Source organism: Lycorma delicatula, chromosome 6 (genome assembly GCF_047948215.1).
Source record: "Lycorma delicatula isolate Av1 chromosome 6, ASM4794821v1, whole genome shotgun sequence".
NCBI lineage: Eukaryota > Metazoa > Arthropoda > Insecta > Hemiptera > Fulgoridae > Lycorma > Lycorma delicatula.
This window is the reverse complement of record NC_134460.1, coordinates 56,583,435-56,610,813: the sequence shown is the minus strand read 5'-3', so window position 1 is coordinate 56,610,813 and position 27,379 is coordinate 56,583,435. Positions and strand designations below refer to the sequence as shown.

General features: G+C 28.5%; 1 protein-coding gene across 1 annotated transcript in view; it reads left to right on the top strand.

Annotated features, from left to right (window-relative positions):
• LOC142327087 (protein expanded-like) overlaps nucleotides 1-27,379 on the top strand; it is a 193,427-nt gene that overhangs the window by 145,637 nt on the left and 20,411 nt on the right. Inside the window, exons 4-7 of the mRNA XM_075369924.1 lie at nucleotides 13,976-14,055; nucleotides 16,126-16,205; nucleotides 23,807-24,008; nucleotides 25,904-26,140. Coding sequence (XP_075226039.1) covers nucleotides 13,976-14,055; nucleotides 16,126-16,205; nucleotides 23,807-24,008; nucleotides 25,904-26,140 — 599 coding nt within the window. The remainder of the gene's footprint in view (nucleotides 1-13,975; nucleotides 14,056-16,125; nucleotides 16,206-23,806; nucleotides 24,009-25,903; nucleotides 26,141-27,379) is intronic.

Below are 27,379 nucleotides of genomic sequence, written 5' to 3'. Positions count from 1 at the left end.
AATAAAAATTAATATATTTTTTAAAAAATTCCGTTCAAATATCCGTAGTGTCATTTGAAGCATCCGAAATAATTTCAATAAGATTAAGCTATAAAGTAAGATTAGTTATAATTATAACATAGATTATTATAATTATAACTATTATAAAATTGCAGATTTCTGTGGCGGAGTGATAGCGTCTCTGCTTTTCATCCGTAAATTACGGGTTTGATTCCCGGTCAAGCATAACATCTTTCGCACGCTATAAAATTATCATCCATAATTTAATTATTATTGGACGTCAGCCAGTTGATGATATATAATTAAGTAAATAAATTACGCACAATAATTATTATTATCAATCATACAATACTTCTAAGTAGAAAATAAATTTGAAATGGCGACCGTATAACAATTAAGTATCTGCAACAGTTTTTCCCGGTACACGCATTGTTTTTTTACGTAAGGGAAAAGTGTTTTTATAATTGGATTGTTTTTTTGACGCTTAGAATAGTATAGAGGATTTTCCATTACACACTGTTTAAAATATAGCTGAAATATTACTGATATTTAGTTGAAATATTAATGTAATAAATAAACAATATATTAAAAGATTACACATATATTACTTGAACAGACAGGTTGTGATTTAATTTAAAAACATTTTTAAAGCAGATGGCCTCCTGCATTCTTAGATAGCACTATTAATTGAACCTCAGAAACCACAAAGCCAAGGTAATGCAGCAATCAAATAAAATTAATTAGATTTGAATTTGAATCGTGCAGCATCACGGGATAACTTATCATGATGATACTAAGCGTTCACCCGGACAGTACATCACAGAGAATCAAAATCGTTAGATTAGGATTTGTAGGATTATGTAGGTAGAGATGGTTTAAATGATACTTATGGTTTAAATGATACTTAAGTATGAGGAAGTATAATCCGAGTGTTTTCTCTGTGCGGTTTAAGTTTTTACGTTTACAATACTTTATTGCCTAATTGTAATTCTATGTAATAGAATAACTTCACTGTGCGTTTATATTTGTAACCGTATTATGTGTTAAAATATGTAACGCTTTATTATGTAATTTTTATAAAATCTAATCGGGGGAAAATTATTAATGATATTAACATTTTTAAAAATTGAGTACATTAAATTAAATTAAAAAAATAATAGTAAATTAAACCATTCGTTGCAAAGAAGATTAATAAAAAAGTAAAATAGAAAAAAAATTATGAAGTTATATTTTTAGAGAATGAATAAATAACAAAACAAACATCATGCACGATAAATCTGAATAAATAAATTAAATTTAAACTTGTGTGGAAAAGATTTTACATTTAAAATTTTAATAATGTGTATTATAAATAGAATAAATAAGTTTACAAATAACAAAAATGTATTTAAGTATGGTAAAAAACCTGGGTAAAGTCAATGTGACTAAGTAGTAGTATAAAAAAAAAAAGATTAATTTTCAATGTTAGCAAGTAGCAATGGACAGAAAAAATATTTTTTTATAAATATTTTTATATTACAAAATATTTATAAATTAAAATATATAATTATTGATTAAGAGGCGTTGATTAATTAAATAAAAAAAAAAAAAAAAAAAAAAAAAACTATTAACAATAAATAAGATAAAAGATTAAAGATAACGCCGACTAATTATGCAAGATATTATAAAAAGTAATTTGGAATTATAGAAAAGAATTAATAACTTAATTGAATACAACAAGCTGCTTATTAAAAAAAGTAACTTAAATATTTTTACAAAATTCCAAATAAAAATGAAAAAATACATAAACGGTTTAACTAAATTACTGAGGAATTTTTTTTAAGAAACAAATGCGTTTATCATACATGATGACGAAAAAGCTTACGTCATTCGTTGTTAGAATCAAGAATTAGATAAACGTTTATAGGGATTTTCCCATTAAGTATGATGAAGTGTTATTAAAACACGTTATTAAACCCAAGAAGTTGGCTAATGTTGTCTGAGAACGTAAAAGATTACATAAAATTGTATTATACATAAATTTTCTTTTTTAAAAAAAATTATTTTTAAATATGAGTGAATATTTAACTCTGTAAATAGAAATTATTTCTTATGATTGTAATGCATATAAAATAGCTGAATCAAAAGTGGCGTTAATCAGAATTATTTTTTTCTGAAAGTAATGATTATTATACAACCAGTTACTGAGATGAACAAAGAATACCTAGGATTAGATATTATTAGCTGCATTTCAGAAAGCTTAGAGTACTGATGTATCATAGTATATTCGGATCGGAAGGTAAACTGGAAATCACTTCGTTCCTCAATTTTCTTATAAGCCTGGGTATAGGATGCTTGTAATCTATATACAAAAATATAGATTGTATAATTAATTTTAAAAGTTTATTTAGTTGCAGAAGACTTCTTTATTATGAAGTAAATTATTATTTGAATTATAAAAACCGGTATTCAGTGATATTTTCTTCTAATGTATATTATAAAAGGTAAAAAGTCATAATGTTCTTTGGTCTAAATTTTTATAATCTTTAATTTTATAAGTTTATTTTAGGATTCTATATAGTTTACGTTGAAGATCTAATTTATTTTAAGCAAACTTTATTCTAAATTTGACAAATATTTTTAATTAGTTCTATGAAATTATTTCGATTTTTTTGTTACAAATTTGTTGTAGAATCAAATTTATATTAATATTTAAACGGATTTCCCCATTAAATATGATGACTGTTATTAATACACTGTTTTAAAACGCAAGAAAGTTAGCAAACAGTAACTGCGAACATTATATTATATTTATATATAAATCTTTTAAAAGATATTTAATATGAGTTAATATTAAATGTTCAGATTATATCATTTTATTTACATAAACTTATAACCTTTAAGTAAATAATTATATTACTCGTACATTACATATTTTATATTAGTTCTAAGTACTTAGGCGCACTAACTCACATTAGTTACAATAAACTGGTTAGTCTATGTACTCATACGCAGTGACATAAATTCTTGTTGAACCTGTACGTAAGTAGATTATTCATTGGATTCATGCATTACTGTCGTCTATACATTCCCACGGTTACATTGCATATTCTTTGGCAGTTGAAATTGAAAACTTTATAAATATGTAAGTATACATGTATGTGTGTTAAATAAGATTTAAGTTGTTTGTCAGTTGTGTGTTGTACTTAAGCACTGAAAAGTACAATAATTATATAGATATTTTTTACTTATTTTTCTTTAACTCACAATGTTTTTTTTTTTTTCATTTTTGTCCTCAAATCTTGCATCCTTAATTTAACATACTTCTTGACATTGCCGATTGATGAAATTTTACAGTTACTAAGGTTGGTGACAATACAATATTCCTCCATTACTTTTGCACACATCTCCCCGTACATGGGTAAATTAAGGGTGCGGGTGTAAAAAATTACAAAATCTGATGGTTATACAGGGTTTTTGGGGTTGCAGATGACAAATCCGATAGCCATTTGACATAAAAGAAATGACAAAAACTTGGTACGGGAGTTTTTGTGGTTTCGAATTTGACAACATTTCGTCATCACTCATATATATATATATATATATATATACAGATGATTTTTGGCGGGCAGTATATTGAGACACAGCTCCTTAATTACAAAATGTAATAAGTAAATGAAATAAAAACTTTTCTATTTCGTTACTTTATACAGTAAATATTTGATTGAAAATTTGTTTGATTTATATTAATATATTAGAAATGTCTATGATGTTATCTTTTGAAATCCAAATTAACCTATAATTAAACTCATGATATATATATATATATATATATATATATATGATAATAATTTGATTAAAGTATGACTAAAAAGTATAAAGCAAGATTTTAAAAATTTTGAAAACTTTTTGTAATATTATTTAAAATAAATTATTACATTGGTATCTTTACTATAGGATGATATTCATCGTAATATTTTTTCTGTTTATTATTTCAGATATATTTACTTACCCGACAAATACAGTATAACTAAATACAGTAGTTACATTTTTTTATATATTATTTTAAAAGCTATATTAAAGGAAAAGTAAGGCGATCATGTTAAAAATTGGGTATGGTTTTTTACATTATTTTTATGTTTATGGTCCGTTTAGTTCATTTGGACAAAAAACAACATATGTATGTACGTAAATGTGTCGCACTGCTTTTGGTCTTACATATCAGGACTGACCGAACTGATTTTCGTCAAATTTGGCTCAAACATTTCTGTATATGAGGGTATTGGTCGTATTAATTTAAAAAAAAAACCTTTAAGAGGATGTGGATATAACGAACAAATCAAATTTCTACTTTTTTTTTAGAGGTATTTTAGAGAAAACTTTATTAAATTTGTTACCTATAATGCATATATAAATAACACAAAAAAAATTTTTTTTCCCAAAAAATCAACTCCCACCTCTTAAAATTGAAATATTATTTTTGGTTTTTCTCTCTACCCCGTCCGGTTTTAATATTAAATGTTTTTTTGCTATTTTCTGCATTGTATATAGGGCTGCAAACGGCATCGGACCTTGTCTGCCCGTGGCAGAAAAAATTGAGGATCACAGTTAATCAGGATAAATCGAAGCACGTCATATTCGCTTTGAGAAGGGGTGATTGTCCCAATGTGATCATGGATGGTATCTTGATTCCACAAGCAGAAAGTGTGCGGTACCTAGGATTTCACTTAGTTTGACCTGAAAGTGTCACATGAGGACCTTTTTATTTCCTTTTTCTGTTTAGTCTCCGGTAATTACCTCTCAGATAATACTTCACAGGATGTTATGTATGAGTGTAAGTGAAGTGTAGTCTTGTACAGTCTCAGTTTGACTACTCCTGAATTGTGTGGTTAATTGAAACCAACCACCAAAGAATACCGGTATCCACGATCTAGTATTCAAATCCGTGTAAAAATAACTGACTTTACTAGGGCTTGAACACTGGAACTCTCGACTTCCAGATCAGCTGATTTGGGAAGATGCCACTAGAGACCACTAGACCAACCCGGTGGGTTTGTCACGTGAAGACTTTCTTTCTTTTTCCTGTTTAGCCCCCGGTAACTACCGTTTAGATAGTACTTCAGAGGATGAATGAGGATGATATGAATGAGTGTAAATGAAGTGTAGTCTTGTACATTCTCAGTTCGACCATTACTGAGATGTGTGGTTAATTGAAACCCAACCACCAAAGAACACCGGTATCCACGATCTAGTATTCAAATCTGTGTAAAAATAGCTGGCTTTATTAGGACTTGAACGCTGGAACTCTCGACTTCCAAATCAGCTGATTTGGGAAGAAGCGTTCACCACTAGACCAACCCGGTGGATTTGTCACGTGAAGACTAAAAGAAAATACTGAACGCGAAGTATAGGGAACTGCATTGACTGCTGCGGCGAAACTCACACGTTGTCCAATAAAGTTTTGATTTACAAGAGTTATCCTACGACCAATCTGAACTTATGGCTTGGAGTTGTGGAGTACAGCAAGTAACAACAAAGTAGGTATCATTCAACGCCATGGTTCACACAGAATGAAGAGATTCACGAATATCTGGAGCTTTCGACGGTTCGTGAGGTTGTGAGACAACAATCTTTAGAAAATCACATCAACCACGTAGCGATCAATCTGTTTGATAACCGTGGGGACGTCCAAAGGTTGACACGTCTCCATGTGCTTGACTTAGGGGCTATTGAGTGACAGTTTGCAGTTACTATCGCCAAATCTAGTGATGTTATTTTTGTTTATTTCTTTATTTATTTTTCGCTTAATTATTTGTTTATTGGTTTTATTTGTTAATTGTTTGTTTTTATGGGCTATGAAGTGTTGGCAGATGTATTTTTTTACTGATGAACTTTAAGATTACTGTTTACTGATAACTATTATTATGGATTGACTTATTACGGGAGTTCCTTAAGAACCCCCCCCCCCCGTATCATGTACTTGTTATCAAATGATATACTTATGATTACACTTAAGGAGTCCATTGTAAATACACTAGTTGTGGAACAATATTTAGGGCTATTAAAAAAAATCTACATTTTTTCAAAATTATAAACCTCGGACCTTAAACATAGAAAATTATTTTGAAAACTTTTACGTTCTTATTTTAGCTTTTATTGAAGGGGGATAATAATTTACTCATAAAATTTATTAAGCTTAAATGTATTAAAAAAATTTCATATAAAAAATATCTCTAAAAAAATGTAATATTCTTTTTTTTGTTTTCTGGATCTTTTTTCATTTTTATTTCTAAAGTAATTAAAAAAAACAATTTTCTTTAAATTATTAATTTTCACTCAAGGGCAGTTAAAATTTACATAGGTTTGGTCCCTACATTATATTTCGGACTCAAAATGAGAAGCAATCTGTTTTCTTTACTTTCACAAAAATTATACTTTATTTTATAAAATTTATACTTTAAACCTTCGTAACCGGAAAAGTCAGGCAACCAATTCTTTGCCAGCTTTTTTTTTAATTTTATGTATATGACAATTGAGTGATTTCTAAAATCAAAAGAATTAAGTCAATAAAAATCATCTGAAATTTAATTTTAATTCGTTATATTATCCCGAAAAGAAGTTCTATTGGGAAATTTGATCACTATATAATCCTGTGCTCCTTTAAACATAACAAGTTTTGTTTTATACTATGCCGTCGGGTATATCGAATGTATTTTAAACCACACTTTATGCTAAGATGCTATTCTGTTTTATTAGATCTCAATTTTTCTTACGTTTTTTGTGTAAACAGAAGAATAAATATTATACTTTATTTTACTTATAATATATATATATATTTTAATGAATTTTGAATTAAGATATTTTATTATATAGAATGTGGTTTTATTTTTTATACGAACTACTGATGATTTCTTTTTTGTTTAATTCCGATGTTAAAAATCAAATTTTTATGCATTTAAAATATTTAAAAATTTTTATTATTAGAAGTTAAGGTTATTTATCTAAAATTAGGATATTTTGAATTTATGTTATAACGTTATTTTTACCTAATATTGGTTCTCTCACCTTCCATCTCTTTTGGTAAAAATAATTTTGTTAAAGCTGATATTAAATCTTTAAAATAAGAGAGTGCGTTGTTATGATTACGGTAACGTTACTAAGAATTTCTTAAATATTTGTGTAAATGTTATAATGCTATCTAAAAAAACTGTATTAAAATCTGGAGATTAAATAAATTTGTTTCTTTTTTTGTGGAATGATACACTTTTTCTTAAATAAATAATATTTTATTTTTATAGAGGTGTTATAATATAATAGTTAAAGAATTAATAGTTGTAATTAAATTTATATAGCTATATAATATATTATGTTAAACATATTTTTATTATTCGACTATTATAATTTTATTTGCTCAATTAATTATATTTAAATTACATAGTTAACAAGTTGTAACGATTTATATGTTATAACTTACCCCCACCATCGTTGTATCCTGTGTGTTGGAATTACAGCGTCATAATTGATGGCTATGATTATATGAGATAATACGATGCGGATTCCATGAACAACAGTGATGATGAGGTGTGTGCGTGTGCTCACGTTTGCGCGTGCGTGTATGCGCGGATTGCGAATCTCGGGTGCTGGGACCACATTCCTTGGTCCTGCTGTTTATTAACCGTCCTAAAAACATAGAACTTAAGATCGTTTCGGTACTGAACCGATGTAATTTGATGTATTGTTGTATGTACCTACTATGAACATTTGATGTTATGATTATCCTTCATTAAATAATCTTATTTTTAAATGATATGTTCGCGTTCATACGTGTATGCACGCGCGGGCTTGTATTTCATGACATTAATTTTTTTAAGGGTACACCTTTCATCTCATTTTTTAATTTAAGATTAATAAAAATAAATAGATAACTATGATTTCGAAACTAATGCGTATCTGAATTTTTATTCAATCCTTCATTATTAATATCTGTATTTAAAAACTGGTGTTTTACCTCCGATTTGTAATATTGTATGTGTAGTTCTTTAGCATTTCTGTAACAATTAATATTATTGTGAAAATATATATTTGTATAGCAGCAGTCGTTTCAAAAATTTTTGTTTGTCACACATCTTTTGCGATTTCAATTATTTTTTAAAAATAAATTTATTTTATCTTTGTCAACTTCTTTTGAAAACTTTATAAAAATATCTGACGCAGATATCAACATATGACTTCCTTGTAAACGTACAAGAAAGCACATTTTTAAAATGAAAAGAACATATTAACACATTCAAAAAAAAAGAAAAATACAAAAAATTCTATTTCATTAAAAACTTCTGATATATTTTCATATTTATTATTTTTTTTTTCATCTTAAAAAACTTCTACAGTGACAAGTGAATAATTATTAATAAATCAATATATTTAAATTAAAAAAAAAAAGTTAAAAAAAGGAGATGAAGTCTGATTTGAACCGATGTGCCTTCCCCTTAGATCCAAATATTTCATTAATTAAAGTTTTATTTGGCTGTAACTCTGGAACCAATGAAAATAAGTACCACTTATGATATATCGTTGAAAAGCTCTCAATGAGGGCTTATTACTGCAGTTAAGAAAAAGTCAACATTCAGTGGGGATTTTGGGTTTTTTGGACACTTTTGGTTCAGTCGACTGCAATCAAAAGGATGTTACAACAGTCCTAAATTCAACATTTCAGTACCCTACTGCTAATCGTTTTTGAGTTATACAAGATACGTACGTACGTACGTACAGACGTCACGCCGCCGAAACTAGTCAAAATAAACTCAGGGCTGGTCAAAATGGATATTACCGCTGAAATCGGAAATCAAAATTTTTCGCGATCAAAATATTTCCTTTACGTCGTACAAGGAAGTAAAAAGGATGTATTTATTTTAAAAGACTGGTAGCCTGTATCAAGCGTTTGTAAAATTGTATATTATAAATACAAAACAAAAATTAAATTTTAATTAATGAAATATTTGGATCTTAAGGGAAGGCACATCGGTTCGAATCAGACTTCATCTCCTTTTGTTTTTTTAACTTTTTTTTATAAATTTAAATACATTGATTTAATAATTATTAACCCGTGATTGATTGAAAAAAAATTACAATAAGTAATAATTCATTACTAATAAAAAAATTAAAAAAAAATTATTAGTGAAATAAAATTAGATGTAAAATAAAATAAATATATTAGATTTGGTGAAACATCTGATTATTTAATATTAATTGAAAATTATAATTTAGAATTGTATTATTTTGGGGGTTTCTTACCCAGTTCTTATAATGATTTATTTAAAAAAAAAATATTTTATTTAATTATTTGACAGAAAAATAAAATGCATTTTTGAATTGTATTCAATTTAAAGTGATTTTTAAAAAAAAATTTTCACTTGTGCGTAATATGTACAAGATTTCTGTTATGTATTTTAAATCTCTGGTGTGTCGTGTAATTAAAAGTTAATAATAATTATTAAACTATTCCGTTTAGTGACTATTCCGTTTGTTTACTGGTTACAAATATTAATTTTGACCTTCCGGTATAGAATAATTTATTATTGGATTATTTGGTAAACAATTTATTTAAAGAGTAATAAAGGAACTTTTATTCTAACCTAATATATCAGGTAAAATTGTTTAATTAATAATAATTATATAAATAATTGATGTTAATAAAAACTAATATTTTAGCAATTGTGTAACTGTCAACTTTTATTAAAGAATTGGAGGATCGTATCTCACTTTCAAAAGAAATAAGTTTAAATGAAGTACAGCAAAAATGTTTTTAAATAATTTAACAAACGTGCAAGGCAGTCATGTGATGTCCACATTAGATTTTTTTTTTATATGGGTAAACGTACATAAATAAGTAGCTAATACAGTTCTAATTCTGATATAAAATTTTAAATTCAGATTCAGTTCTGACAAAGATATTCTGATTTATATGTAACGATTAGAAGATATGATAACGCATTCCAGAAAACTATTTTGTATGTAATATATTTATTACAATATGGGATTATGATAAATTATTTTAATTAACTTTTTACTGTTCTACATTATAATCTCCTTAAACATATACATCAGTTACTACTGTACAAAAGTCATACGATATTTTACTACATATTCCTTTATTTGTCTATGAACCTTTGAAATGTACAGGCTTACATTTTCATTCAACATATTATTTTTATGTATAACTCAAGTAATTTAAATGTTACGACACGCCTGTACACATACACATTATTGTTGATTGAATTTAGAAGAATTTTTAATTTTTATTATTATTTGTTTTTGAGTAGCTATTTGTGTCTTTATTAGAGTTAGTGTTTCGTGATTTTTGTTTTGAAATATTCTCTTTGAGAATTCATTCTTTAGTTCGATCAATAATGATCAATTCTTTATCGAAGTTTAAAATTAGTAATTTAGTAATGATGGGTCTAGTTAAAAATTCTTTATACGTTTAGTGCTGTAAAATAATGTACTCTGTTTAGATAAATATTTGAATTTCATATATTTAACTTATTTCAGTGATTGAGGGCTTTCACATATATACTAGCCGTCAATAACTCTTCAAATTTCTGACTACCTAGAAAGTTGAATTTGGCAAAATCATTTATGACAATCTTGTTAATAAGAAAATTAAAACAACATAAAATATACCGGTTATTTAATTTTTAGGGGGCTGGAAAAGGGTTTTGAAATCTCTTTTTGTCACTTTAAGGGCAATTAATTTTAAGTAGTCTTGGCCCCTTTATACCGCGGACCCAAAATGAGAAAAAACATTTTGAACTCTACGATACTTGAAATTGTTAATTATTATTCCTGTTTGTTTGTTTTCTTTTGAATATTCGGAAGTCTCCAGGTATCCCATGCAGCTTTATGGATCCTGGGCCCGTAGGGAGCCGCGTCCCTTGTTCATGACCTGTGAGTGAAGTGCAGTCTTGTACAGACTCAGGCCCACCGTATCTGAGACGTTTGATTAATTGAAATCCAACCACGAAACAACAGCGGTATCCATAACCTAGTATTCAAATCTGAATAAAAACAACTGCCTTTATTATTCCGGATTAGATAATATTTAATTAATGACTAAATTGTTTGGATTAATGAACTCTTTGGATAAGTGAACGTAAGGGAAATTAAACTTGGATATTGACCATATTTATTTTCTTTTCAATATTCCTTTAGCGATGGGGATATAGTTAAATTAATAATTCCGATTTTCTTCAGAGGCATTTTAGAAAACCCTTCTTTTTGGCAAATTTGTTACCTACTTTGCATTTATAAATAATCCAAAAATAATTTTTTCAAAAAATCAACCCTCACCTCTTAAGATTAGAGTATATGTTTGTCCTTTCGGACAAGAAAACATATACTCATCTCCCTTCGGTTTCAATGTCGGACAATTTTTTGGGGTATTTTATCGAAAATATATAAAAAATCTACAATTTTCGATATTTATAAACCCCAGACCTAAAATACAGAAAGGTTTTTTGAAACTTTTTACATTCTTATTTTAGCTTTTATTGGATGGGGTGTTAGATTTAGAGAAAACTTTACATAAGCAAATTAATTAAGCTTAACTTACATATAAATATTTTAGAAACATTTTTTAAAAATTTATTCCCCACCTCTAAAAAATACAATATTTTGTTTCTTGTTACTGGGTTTTTTTAATTTTTAAATCAAAGAATTTTTTTAAAAATCTTTCTTTGTTACTTTAAGGACAATTAATTTTAAGTAGTTTTGGCCCCTTTAATATACCCCAGACCCAAAATAAGAAACATTTTTCATCATTGCTTTATAAAAGTTATATTTTATTTTTTCAATATTTTTAAAAAGTTGCTTTTTAAATTATTGTTTTCTTAAGGATCATTTATTTATAAAATAACGTTTTACCAAAGTGTCTCCACACAGTAAAGAAGCTCCCAAAATAAAAAATATTTTTATTTGAAAATGGTGGACCCGGCAATGCTTTGCTATAGCTAAAGTTTGAGTGTATGACCCACAGTTCAAATCTCACCAATCTCACTACTATATAAATAATAAAAAATCTGATATGGATATCACATGACTTTTTTGTAAGCCTATTGCCTTAGATACACACATTTTTTTTAAAATAATAAGTACATACAATTTTATTTCATTAATAACTTCTGATATTTTTTCATATTTTTGTTGTTGTTATTATTGAATGATTATTCATCGTAAAAATTTATTTACAGTTAGTGGTTAATAATTATTAATAAATAAATATATATTTAAATTTAAAAAAAAGGAGATGAAATTTGATTCGAACCGATCTGCCATCCCCTAAGATCCAAATAATTCATTAATTAAAATTTTATTTGTCTATAACTCTGGAACCAATGAAAATAACTACCACTTACAATATATCGCTGCATAGCTCTCAATGAGGAATTATTGCTTCAGTTAAGTAAAAGTCCAAAATCCAATTTTGTTTTGAATTTTGAGCTTTTTTGGACACTTTTGGTTCAGTTGATTGCAGCCAAAAGGGCATAACTAGGTGTTACAACAGTCCTAAAATCTAAAATTTCAACATTCTACGGCTACGTTTTTCAGTTATGTGAGATACGTACGTACGTTCAGACGTCACGCCGAAACTAGTAAAAATGGATTCAGGGATGGTCAAAATGGATATTTCCGTTGAAATCTAAAAACCAAAATTTTTCGTGATTGCAGTACTTCCTTGTACGTACAAGAAAGTACAAAAGACGTTTAAATAAATAACCTAAAAGTTCTTTTAATAAATGTATTGTCGTTGTGTATATAAAGAGATATACAATCGTCTGTTTCGATTGTCATTGTCTATATTTCTCCGTTGTCCATGTCAATATCGAGTTCCACAGACAGTTATTATATTATTAAATATTATGAAACTAATAACGCGTGAACACTTCCGGGATAAATAATAACAAATAATGAAATTTTCAGCAAAATCGATTAAGTAGTTTTTGAGTTATTAGGGCACATACAAAACGAAAATTGTTTTTTTTATAAATATTTTTAGAAATTTTGATGTTTAATTATAACTTTTGTAATTATTATAATCAATATAAAAAGCCCTTTGACACGCGGACACAAAAATTTTGATTTAATGTTAATTAAAAAAATTCGGAAAATCTTTTTTTGATACTTATATTTAAACAGTTATTACGAAAATAAAAATAATACATTTAATGATTGATTTTCATTGTGCAATAATTTTCCAGCGTTTTTTTAAAACTATTACTGATGAAATAATTTAAGAATCTCTTTTTGTTGTAAATAATATACAATGACCAATTGATGTATGTAATGTTATTAGCATACTGGCATTTTGATCAGTCGGTCTCAAGTTCGATTTCCTGTAAAGATCTGGTAGCGTTTTACTTATAATTTCATTTATTTCACCTTCCTTCTCAATAAATGTACTAAGAATAACATTTCCGAGGTCGTAACAATTAAATTAATAAAAAAAAATAATAATAATAATTATAATGCGGTTTCCTTTTACTTAGCGTCATCAAAATTATTTATTAATATGTTTTATGCTGTGTTATGAATACTAGAATATTTTATGTTCTATGACTTTCTTTTCTTGTTTTATTATTTTACGTTATAGTAAAATGCCGTCACGTTATAGTAACACATTTATGGGTGTGTGTACGTGAATGTAGGAATGTATTTTCTGTTGTGAAGTAATAACTTATGTTAAAAAATTCAATTTCAGTGTTTGTGTATGTATTATAAATGTGATAAGTATGTGTTAAGAAATTATATTGCAAGTTTGCTTGAAATGTTAATGTATTCTATACGTACTGCGTACTTAATATTTAGTTATTGTCTATATAACATTATGTTATCGCATTGATTACAGTAATATATATATTTTTATGGAATGTATGTGTAATGTATTTGTGTTAATAATATGTTTAGGAATTTGTTGTGACATTGTGTAATACTTTGTGTGCAGATGGCGAGTATCTGTTTGCAGATCCCGACTACAAACTCTCCAAATATGCGCCAAAGAGCTGGCGGTCTTCCTCGACACATGTAAGTAAATAAGTAAATATAGTATTTTTTTATGATGTTAAACACACACACAAAGCACGGCGGTAATAAGAGACCTGTTGAATGTATTTAGCAAATATAACATGTATTAACATTCTTATACGCAATAAAAATGCGTATTATTGCAGAACAGTTTATTCTCATTGTTTATATGATGTTTAAACATGTTATGTTGTTTTTTATGTACTGAGATAGATGAGAAAAATCCGAAAAATGATAATTTTTATTTTAAAATGTCTTTACAACGTAACGAATCAGCGCATCTAATATTATTTTCCTGATAAATGGTTAGCGACTTTAGACAATTGTAACAGTTAAGTTATTTAAATCCATAAAAAATTGAATTCCTAAACACGGCATCTTTTGTTCATAAATTATATTTTAGTGAGAACTCTTTGAAATAACTTTAAAATTAACAAAGATCATAATTCCCATCGTTTGATAGATTTATAGCACCTTTAAGCGTTTATAAGCCTGTGATTAGAGATTTAAAAAATACTCATCTTACAATTACTTGGTATTAAACATAGACATCATATGCGACTCCCTTGGCGTAGGGAGTGCATTGCATCCTCACAAAATTAGGGACTCATCAGGCGCATTTCTTCTAGACCGAATTGCACTAGCATCGAAAGGCCTTACAAAGAAGTCATGTGATATCCATATAATATTTTTTATGATTTATATAGTAGTGATATTGGTGAAGTTTGACTTTTTGTGGTTTTGTACATGTGTTTCACTTGTGAAACCGAAAAAAATTTCTTTATTCGATATTTTTCCCACAAAACCACAAAAAGGCTCAAAAATCCTTTAATTATTTTAATAAGTTAATATCGTATTATAGATCGTTCATTAATCATTGAAGTATTAAAAAAATTCATTGTTCTTTAAAATTAATTGTTAAATTTTGTTTCCTACTCATTTTTGTGTGCAGTTATTTAATAAATTTCAATTTATAGCAATAAATTACAATGTTTTTTTTTTTTAGAATATCCATGTAAAAAGTTTGTAAAAAAATTAAACCTTAAAAACTGGAGGTATTTTCAAAAAGTTGAAATGAAAAGAATTGAGAAAGAAATGTTTCACTTTTTTTTGGTATCTTTTAGAAAGTTTGTTTAATACTGTTTTTTTTTTCTGTTGCAAAGTTTACTTTAATTTTACTTTAAAATATGGATAAACCTTCGAAAAAATCTGTCCACATGGATTCACAATACTAAACCAGCGTCCTAATAAAAAGATAAGAAAGAAAATCAACGAAACGAGTTTTATATCGAGTACTATATACTGCCTTTTAAATGTAAAAATAGGTATTATTTTTTTCATCTAAATTTAAAAAAATAATTTTTATGATTTTTTGCGAAAATATTTTGAATATCAGAATTACATTAGGCCATATTACTACACTTTAACAATCCAGTTCGCCTTAACAAAGCAGTGATGAAAAATAGTCTACGAAGGCTGTTTAATTTTTCATTAAAAAAAATCTTCCTGTTATGTAAAGATCATTCGACCGTTTAAAATTTTACCAAATCACTTCCTTCTAAGTCAGGAAAAAAGTGTAGAAGGAAGAATGTAAAAAAAGTTAATTTATTTTAATATTAGTAACATAAGTAACAATCTCATTATATTCACGTCTATGTTAGACATCGAATGTCTTACATTAGTATGGTTATTTGTATTGCTACAAAATAAGTTGAATATTTTCATATTCAGTTTATTTTGATTTAAATGTTAATACTTTTAGAAGATTTTTAAATAATAACATGTGACTTACTGTTCTTGATTTGGCTCTTAATAGTTTAATTTATACTGTATTTTATATTAAACTATTTATCTTTGTGTAATAATGAAATAAATTCATTTATTACAGAAATAATGGAAACTATTTTGCTTACGTGTGTGTGTGTGCGCGCGCACACACACACAAATTATTTATATATATATATATATATATATATATATATATTATAATAATTGTATGCGGAATTCATATTCATAATTTGTGTAATCAGTTTTTATTTATTAATTAAAAAAAATTATAAACATTTGCAGGGTCTGGATAACAACGGAAAACCACTTTTGGTTTTTCATCTCAGAGTCCAGTTCTACGTGGAGAGCCCTCTTTTATTTAGGTAAGGCTATACTATAGTTTATTTTCATTATTATACATTAATAATTATATTTTACCCAACAAATAAGTTAAGTAATTTATTTTAAATAATTTTCCGAAAGAAAATGATTTTTTTTGCATATACTTTATGAATCCCTTAATTAATTTTTTTAATCAAATTGTTTTAAACAATTTAAAAATTTCGCATCCTTCTTTTTTTTCCGACTTTCGAAGAAAGTTACTTTCGGTTGCATGGTTTTAGTGGGAGGTATGTGGAAATGAATTTTCTTTATGTTTTGAGGTATGAGGATTACGAAAATATCATTAAATTAAATTGGGGTTTCTAATATATATAGGCATATGTGTAAAATTTTGTGGCTCGAAAATCTCCGAAACTACTTGATGAATTTCATGGGAATTTAAATATGCTGTAACAGTGTATCTGAAGTTGTTTGTCTGAAAATCTAATGAAGATTGGTTACATCATTCTTGGGTTACGCTCAATTTAAGGTGGAAAAGATTTGAGCGGGGCAAATTAGAAACGTGGTTCGTTATGATGCTGCTAGCTGGATTGTTAACGTTTCGTTATCAACGGTATCTATTGTTGAGTTAAAAATGATATAATTTTAAAAGTATTGAAATTTTTATTTTTTATTGTACTGCATTTCTGACTTTTTGTAACTATTTTTTATCAAAGGTTTTTTTGTAAAATCTTAGAATAGTATGAGATGATACTTTTTCAGAAGGAAACAAAATAAAATAACGAAAAGTTGGTCTTCTTGCGTAGAACTGCACAAAGATTTTATAACAAAATGTATTGTTGAATAAATTCTAAAGTGTAAAATTCTCAAAAATGTTTTGTAGAAAGATCGCCAGCAGAAAAAGTCATCGTCATTCGTAATTAATTTAGTGTTATACTTCGATTTCGGTTGGTAATTAATTAATTTAGTTATTAGTGGGAAACTAAAATAAATTTAAAATCTTTGAAGGGAAATGGGAGTTTTGGTTGTATCTCGACATAAATAAAATATATTTACTCTGAACACGAAGTAAATGTAGGTTACGATAAATTCTGTTTCAAGTTTCCCTTTTTGTAGCGTATTAAATTGAATTGCTAATTAATTAATTAATTTTATTACTTATAATAATATTTTTATGATTATGATAAACGATTATTTAATTTACAATTTAAAAACAACCATTATATAACCTAACAATTTAAAAGAACTTGATTTTTTTTTGGTTGCGTGTTAAACACTTCCCCTTCCTCTGTTGTTTTCACTATTATTCATAAAGCATTATTATTACGCGTAGCAAAGAGTTTATCCATTCCAAAATTAACTATATAAATTGCAATTCTAAAAGTTTTTCTTATCTAATTATGTGATCGTGTAGCATCTAATAATAAATAATGAGGGTCAATAATTAAAACTTGTGCGCTCTGTCTCTCTCTCACACACACACACACACACACACACACATATATATATATATATATATATATATATATATACTATCATCCATGTAACTGCTTCGCCCGCGCTATTTGGTTACTTGCGTTTTCCGTCGCGGTCAGAATAATAATCATAAATAAGAATTAAAGCCTATTAAAGTTACAGAAAATATAAGTGTATTGCAATTTCTTCAGAGCAACAGTTTGGTCGGTACAGGACGCGAAACTTTGAGTGATCTAAGAATTCAGAACAGTAGGCTTCCATCTTAAAAATATTAGTTATAATTAGTTGCCCGTACTTCGTATGGGTAAAAATGTATTTTTCCCGGTTCTTAGCGTTACCCGACAAACACCACTAGGATGTGGCCGTAAATCGTTTCTCATTTATTAAAAAATTTGTTTAATTTGTTTTATTCTGTTTTCTAGTTTAGTAACCGGAGACAGGTTGCAGTCAGTTGCGTCGCACTACAATAACAGTGGCTGTGTTGATTAAGCCGCCGCGCCTTACCCAGTCAGACCCCATAAAAGATTGAAATTAAAAAAAAACCCGAAAATGTTTTTAAATATTTATCTGAAAAGCATTTTCAAGTACAAATCTAGTGAATATCTCGTTTAGTATAGTCGGCGGGAAAAATTTGCAATCACTGTTCAGATTTTTTTTATCTTTCCCCATCCCTTTTAAGGTCAAATTTCGAAAAATCTAGAAATTGGTTTTTAGGTGTTTATATGAAATTACACTCAACGAAAATCAATTTGATACCTTCATTTGTACAGAAAAATTACAAAAAAAACTGCGTTTCAAAAAAATTCGAAATCCATTTTAACCCTTTAAACTCTGAATTTCAAAAAATTCTAACACAGTGTTCTTACACCGTAACAAGAACACGTATTTAAGTTTTCATCAATTTATCTTTAGTAGTTTTTACTGGGCGTTGATAAATCAGCCAGAACAAGTTATGCAGTTACACATTATGTACTCTCTCTGTGTCACACACAAAAACACACACATGCTCACGCGCGCGCACACACACACACACACACACACACACACACACACACACACACACACACACACACACACACAGAGAGAGAGAGAGAGAGAGAGAGAGAGAGAGAGAGAGAGAGAGAGAGAGAGAGAGAGAGAGAGAGAGAGAGAGAGAGAGATTTAAATATTATAAAATAAAATATTTTTGTATATTTTATAATTTATTATATATAATTTATTTTTTTATTTTCATCATATAATAATATACAATGATTTCGGGCCCTCCTGGAATATTTTCAGTTACAGTCACTGTAAGTGTAAGTTACAGTCACTTTACTTATAAGTAAGGCTTCAATTAGCATTAAAGTAACTTGAAATAGGCTGTTTCAAGAATTTCATATATATTTATTTATTTATGCTTTGCTCTTTTATGAAGGGTAGAACTGAAAAATAAAATTGATCCTAATGAATTTGAAAGAAAGTAGTTAATGTGGTAGGAGGTTTGCCTAGTCGCGCCTGCTTTCTTTTCTATGGTTAGATGGAAGTCCGTTGTTAAAAAGCATGTCGTTTTTTTCGGATTATAAAAGCCTTTTTAACTTGCAACCAACACTCATATTTATATTTATTTATCTGGTTGTCAAGATACAACTAAAATAAGCTAGTTTACAATTAAAATACGTAACATAGATATAATATCATACATAGTAAGTAGTTCAAGAAACAAAATTTCTGATTTGGGGCCTGCTGAATCTGAAAAACTTATGCCCCGGTGGCAAGATATATATTCGGTTGGTCTTAACTTACTAAGACCAACCGAACACGGCACTTACCGACAGTACTTATACTGTCGTAATTTTTGTAAAACAAAAATAATATAACAGATGCAGTCAAACAATCATTAGTATTTTATAGATACTTTATTTTATACGGATTTGAATACGGATTTGGTGGTTGGGGTTCAATTAACCATACATCTCAGGAATGGTCGACCTGAAATTGTACAAGACTACACTTCATTTACATTCATACATATCATCCACGTTCATACTCTGAAGTATCTTACGGTGGTTTCGGAGGCTAAACAGAAAGAGAGAGAGAGAGAGAGAGAGATATACAACGTTTAAATGTGTTTAGTTTAAATGTTGATCTAAACATAAATAGATCTTCGAACAGGAAGTAAATATAATGTACCAAAAATTCTGTGTTTTCCCTTTTTGTAGCATCTTGAATTTTAATATAAGTAAATATTATTAATAATTGTAAATAAAAATTCATTATAAGTGATGAAATGCTAAATCCAATGTCAAATTACAAAATTATTAAAATTTACTCAATAACATCCAGTTTAAAATAAAAATTGTTTAAAATAATAATTAATTTCAAAAATCTCCATTTACTCGCTGATTCATGCAGTTTTTAAGTTGATAATTTGGTATTAATTTGCTTTTCACTGAAAATTCACTGGAGTAAGCTCCACCGCATTGTATATATATATATATATATATATATATATATATATATATATGAGGTCTGTTCAAAAAATACGTAGACTGTTTGAATTGCGCGGGTCCAGTTGGTTCCAGTCAAATCCGTTTGGCGTCGCTATATTCGTAGATATCGGCTGATTACAATGCAGTTTTTTTTATTGCAAATATCATTATTGGTTGGTTAGCTACACGGTTGTTTGTGAAGTGTGTTTTTTTCGTTTGGCGGATTTTAGAATGAGTGAATTGAACCAGCAAAGAATTGCTGTGAAATTTTGTGTTAAACTCGGAAAATCTGCGAGTGAAATATTTTTATATGCTCAATACGGCTTATGGCGACGTTGCTATGAAGCGTGCGACATGTTTTAAGTGGCATGGACGTTTTAAAGATGGTCGTCAGTCGATTGAAGACGATGAGCGTCCTGAACGTCCTTCCACGTCAACTGACGACTCACACGTAGACAAAATCAACTGGTTCGGGCAAATCGACGTCTGACCATCAGAAAAGTTCACTGAAGTTCTCAAATGTCTGCGGGACGTTATCTGGCGGAAAAGGCCAGAAATGTGGAAGAGCGGTGACTGGTTTTTTCATCACGACAACGCTCTAGCCCATTCAGCCCTCAGAACTCGTGAGTTTTCGGCCAAACACTCGATCACTGTTCTTCCCCACTCACCCAGCTCACCTGACTTCGCCCCTTGTGACTTCTTCTTGTTCCCCAAACTCAAAAGACCTTTGAAAGGAAGAAGATTTGAGTCGATTCCCGAGATTGAGGCAAATGCGACGAAGGACTGAAGAAAATCACAAAAGAAGCGTTCCAGGACTGTTTCCAAAAGTGGAAACATTGTTGGGATAAGTGTGTGCGTCGGGGAGGAGAGTACTTTGAAGGGGACCCAGGCAAGTAACTTCTAAATAAAGTACATTTTGTTTTATGACGTTAGTCTACGTATTTTTTGAACAGACCTCATATATACATTTATTTATTCGTATCCTTACTGCTTAAAAACCTCTTTAAGACTCTTTTTGTTGTTTATCTTATTTACTCATATTGACGATAACAGGCTAATATCGAATTACATACAGTCACCCGCCTTTTTTCTAAGATGAAATTAATTTTTTAGCTTCTGAAAACTTGAAAGTTGAATAAAATTCCGAATGAAAGGCCTACCCACTCTGCCACAGACCTCGGCAATCCCTTATTATCTAATTCTTTGGTTATGTAAAAGTTTTTTGTATAAAATCCTTTTTTTATGTTACTTTTTTCTGTAAAAGGAAATTTAATTTTAAATTAATTAGAGGTTAATTTTAAGCAGAATTTCATTTACACCAGTATTGTAATATTTAAATGATGATTTGTTATTAGAGGTCTGAAATTTGTGTAGTTTGTTTGATTCTACTTTTACAACTATACATTTTTCAGTAGTTTTACTAATATTTATTGTTTATAAATGAAATATTTACTTTTGTTATTTTAAAAACCTAATAATTTTACATAAATATTCCATCAAAAAAAAAAAAAAGATAAAAAAAGAATAATTACTTAATGTGATATTTTATAACTTTAGTTAGGAAAACAACCAAAGAAAACCGGTTTTCTTATTAAGAATTAGCATCTAAAATAATGAAAATTTTTTCAACTTTTCATACTTCTATTAATTATTCTTCAAGTGTAACGTAAATATCTAGTTTGAAATTCTGCAACCGGTTCAATAAAATATCTCTCAGAATAAAAATTCTATAGGTTTTAGTTATTTAAACCAACTAATAGATGTGGATGATTAATAATAAAATGGTTTTTGGAGAATTGATTTACACATGAGGGTTTAATTATTGTAAAAATGAATGAGGCAACTTTATTTAAACAAAATAATAATAAATAAAACTTATGAATGAAAAGATTGTTCAATGCGTCTTGACGGTACTATCATGGTTTACGGGAGGGATAAAGTGAGAAAGTAAAATAGGTTTAAAATTTGTCTTGGGAGATCCGCTGCGCCTGCGCTAGAGTAATGGTTATCGGCGGGAGGGGGAAATTACCGACTGACTGCAAGAGATAGGCTAGTCCGCTAGTTGCTTTGCTAGCGGTGTGGCAGAAGGGGAGAATGTAAGTAATGCGGTTAATGCGGCCACATTCCCTGCGCAGCCGCATTCCACCGGCATGCCATGCTACTCCACTAGATTGATTCGTACATATATATATATATGTATACGTGTGCGTATGAATATATATATATATACGTATACACACATACATAACCATGTTCTGGATTCATATTCCATCTTGCCCATCCTTTCTTACTACACATTTCTTGTAATTTATGCTATAATATATTGCCGGTTCAAATCTTAGTTTATCCACATTTTATAACTGACATAACTTCAAAATCTTATTGCTTCTCTAAATAATAAAATTCCTTTAAAATCATTAACATGTTTTACATAGTTTAAATTATTTTTCTACCTACATTATTAATTTTTAATACTTCTCTCATTCTGTATTATTATTTTTATTTTGTTTACGATGTTACAAGTTTTTTTTTTTTTAACGTAGACCTTTTATAAACGCTTTTTTAATGATATACAGAGTAATTCTCCTAAGATTATAGGAAATTTCTAGAAATGTTCTACCGATGAAAATAAAGTAAGTTCATATAAACATAGATTCGGAAGTGGTTCGTTAGCGAGTGTCGGTTGGCAAAATTAAACCAAAAAAAAAATTGAAATTAAAATTAAACCAAATTGAAATTCTGGGACCATCATTAAGGTGGTAAATTTAACGGTTTTATGTGAAATCTACCTAAAATTAAAAAAAAAAATATGTTCCCAGAATTGTATTTTAGTCATTTTCGAGAAATATAGGGTAAAAGACAAAAGATTGGGGTCGAAAAATACACTATTTTACGTTTGGCGTAAAATAATTTATAAATTATAAGTTTATAATTATATTTAAAAAAAATATTACATAAAACCGCATTGAAAAGAATATAGCTTAAATCTAGTACTTAGCGTGCCTAGTTTTCTAATTAAATTTAACTGGATTTTTAACTAAATTTGATTTTTTGTTGTTTTACTTCTTTCTAACAGCTCATTTAATGCAAACAAGATTTATTTGTAGGTCTATCAATTTTAATTAAAATTATAACAAAAAAAAAGTTTTATTTTTATTTTAACATTACAAAAAAAATCTGTCCTAAAAATTAAAAAAATATACTTTCCATTTCTTTAAATTTTGATTTTTTAAAGCTCTTAAATAAAAGTAAGTAAATTATTCTAATGTAAAGCAGATCTCTAAAAGTTGAAGTGTACAGGACTGACAAAATTAGTCGTTTAAACCTTCTATCCTCTATCTTACTTAGAAGTTATCTCAGGCGAGAGTAGGATAAGTGCAGTATTTTCATACTGCACTCTGTGCCATAATCATTTATTTTTTACCTGAATTACTTTGACTTGCTCAGACTAACCTCTAGATTTAGGTAATGCAAATTTTGTCCATATTTAGAATAATAATCTTTAACTTAAATGTTTTCTGTATTTATATTTTATTCCTTATCCTCTTACTGGATGAGCTTTTGATTTAAGAATACCAAAAAAAAATATCCAACATAATTGTATTCTTGGACAAATAGAAAACTATCAAACCAATTTCAGTTTAAAATCTTCCTAATGAAAAAAAATTTTATTTTTATGATTTAATGTTTTTTAGGGATGAAACCTCCAGACATTTCTACTACCTCCAGTTACGCCATAATGTTCAGGAAAGAGGATTATTGCATGCATGTGCCTCAGAAGAAGTGCTTTATTTATTGGCAGGACTTGCACTCCAAGCTGATCTCGGGGATTATACAGATAATGCTGCCAATTCCAATACTCCGTACTTCCAATCACAAGATTATTTCCCTCAGCAGGTAACATATTATATTAGTACTTATTTATTTTTGTGTTTAACAGTTTCAAGTTATTAGAAAAAGTTATAGGTAATTTAAAGAAGGTATGGATTGTTTGTTGGGATGGGATTTAAATCATTACAATTTGCCTTAAGTTTTGATAATCACATGGAGCACAATTAGAAAGTAAAAAATAAAAATAGAAATAGAAATAAAATAGAAAGTAAAAATTGATGATACACAACTTATTAAAGCTCAAAAGAGCTTTAAAGCTTTAAAAAGTTAGGATTCTATTAACTTATTATTTAGGTGAATTAACATATGCAAGAGTGAGTTAGCACATGTATTGTGGTACATTACATGATTGTAATGTATATATATATATATATATATATATATATGGATTCTCCTTGTAGATGGCTTTAGAATCACATCACTTTGTTATATTAATCAAATCTGGTAACACTTGCGTGCTTTTGAAAGGTGGTATTTAACTGACTATTTTTAAAAAGTTTATGATTATGTTTATTTATTTATTTAAAAGTAATTGCATTTTGAAAATGAATGTAAATAAAGAAAAAAATTGACATATTTTGAAAGTTTATTACAAAGAGAGAGAAACATGTAACTCAGGCTGCTAAAAGATTTAGATGTGGACATATACAACAATATCATTATATGTAGCATAAAGCTGGTTTAAGGGTTTTCTATCAGAAAATTTTGATGACAATGATGCACCTTACTCTAGTCAGCCACAAAACAGTTTAATCCATCTGCTGAACACAAAAAAACTTAATATTTTGGTGCCACATGATTTAATTAAAAAATTTAATGGATGAAATTTCCATCTATAAATCGTTGCTAAAAAGGAACAAACTCGAATCATTTTTGAAAGAGCTCATTATGGTCGAAGATAACTGGATTATGTAAGACAGTAATGTTTGGAAAAGATAATGGTTGAAGCGAGATAAAGTTCTGCCAAACAGTGTCAAAGTCAGGATTGATGACAAGAAAATTGTACGTGCGCGTGTGCGCGTATGTATGGTGAGGAAAGGTTGGAAAAGAGTTGTTCACTATGAGCTGCTGCCACAAAGTGTAATAATTGACTCCGGCATCAAAAACCAGAAAGATTACACCAACCAACCGACCAGAATTGATTGGTAGGAAAGGTGACATCCATTAGATAATGTTTGACTCCATACAGCTTTGGTGAGCTGTTGAAAATTGAGAGATTTTGGCTGGGATTTTGATGCATCCACCGTAACCTGATCTTATATCATCAGACTACTATTTGTTTTAGTTTCTATAGAACTCTCTTAATGGCGTAAAGTTGGTTTCAAAACAGGTATATGAAAATCACTTATCACAGTTTTTTATCCACAAAATACACAAATTTTGTAGTGTTGGGATTATGATTTTACCTCAAAAATAGCAAAAGGTGATCAGTTAAAATTACAAATATTTGGCTTTAATAAAATTCATTTGAAATAAAACATTAAAAATAAAACAAAAAAAACATATAAAACATTGTTTTATTTTTACATTAAAATACAAAGGAACTTTTACCCTGACCTGTATGTTAAGTAAAAATTTTCTATAGCTGTTTCTCAATAAAGTGGAAAAAACATCCCTGTCATTTCCTAATATATAAGGGTAAATATGAATTATTTCATTTGTTCTAATATGTATTTTGTACACTAAGAAAGTTATTAACACTTGAACACAACAAAGAATGTCATATTAAAACTTAACTAAAACAGTTATTTAATTTTGGAGAAATGTTGAACCACAAAAGACATATAAATTGCCAAAAAATTTTCATTTCCAACAGAATATTAAATACAGTCCACAATACTGTGTAATGTGTAACTTGAGTAATTTAGGTTTCTAAAAAACCACTTCTTTTTAATTTTTAGATGGTAAACAGTGGAGGTGAAACTAGGCTGGTTCAAATGGCATCTAGTTTACATCGCTCCAACCATGGTTTAACAAAACAAGAAGCTGAAATACAATACATTAGAGAAGCATCATCAGCAGACACTTCACCATTAACACATAATTCGCATCTTTATAGGTTGAAACATAAAAAACAAGATGTTGGATCCGGAAACGTTCTTCTATCCATTTGTACTCGTGGTATTCAGCTATACGAGGTATTTTATGTACTCTTGAATTTATTTATTTCTTGCCTGAATAATCAGTTCATAATTTTGTAAGATTATATTTCATGTAAAATGAAATATTAAAGTACAGCTGATTTGTACAATTTTTTAAATTATATTTTTTACCGTTAAAATAAAAAATATTAAAGAAATTTTTACAACCCAGATAACAATGATGTTCTTTTAATAACAGAAAGCAATAGAGGATATATAAAATTGTAAATATATGTTTATTATACTTAAGAAATTAAATTTTTTATATTAGCTTTAGTATTTTATTATTATGATAATTATTCATTAGCTAAAACGTGATGAGAATTATTGATTAACATGGTATATGACGTCTGTTCAGAAAATAATTAACGTCTGTTCTGAACACTTGTAATTACCAATGGAGACAGTTAGTGACATGTGGGGTTGGCAGTACTATGTTCCTCATAATCTCCTCTATAACCACATGTTCTTGGATTGTTGATATTTCGTTTAGTTTTTGTGTTATTGTTATTTGAATGCAATGTAATCACATTGCATTTGCATTAATTGCTAGTAGCAATTTTTGTAATGTGAGATTTTTGGGAGGAACAATACAATGTAAATTTTGCGTGAAAGTGGGAAAAACTTTTGCAAAACGTTTCAGTTTTTGAAAGAAGCTTTAAGAGATGGTGCTCTGGGTCGTACACAATGTTACGAATGGTTTTCATGATTTAAAAGTGATCGTCAGTCAATTGAAGATGACCCTCGACCCGAAAGGCCTTCAACTTCAATTGAAAACAAGTTCAGAAAATGAATGATCTGGTGCATGCAAGTGATTGACTGTCAGAGAACTTGCAAAAAAGGTTAGCATTTCAATTGGATCATGCTATGACATTTTGACTGAAAAATTGAACATGCATCGAGTTACAGCAAAGTTTGTTTCTCGTTTAATGACTGAACAGCAGAAAAAACATCGAGTAGATGTTTGTTGGCTGAACTAGCCAATGACAATGAAACATTCACTCAAAGGTACATAATGACTGATGAAAGCTGGGTTTACGGCTGCGTCATTGAGAGAAATTCAATCATCACAATGGATTGGCAAAGGATCTCCACACCTCAAGAAAGCTCATCGGTCTCGATCGAATGTCAAAGTGATGCTCTCTGTTATTTCGATTTAATGGAATTGTGTTTTTGAATTCTTGCCTCAAGGTGAAATAGTGAACCAAGCATATTGTCACGGTGTTTTCAACAGTT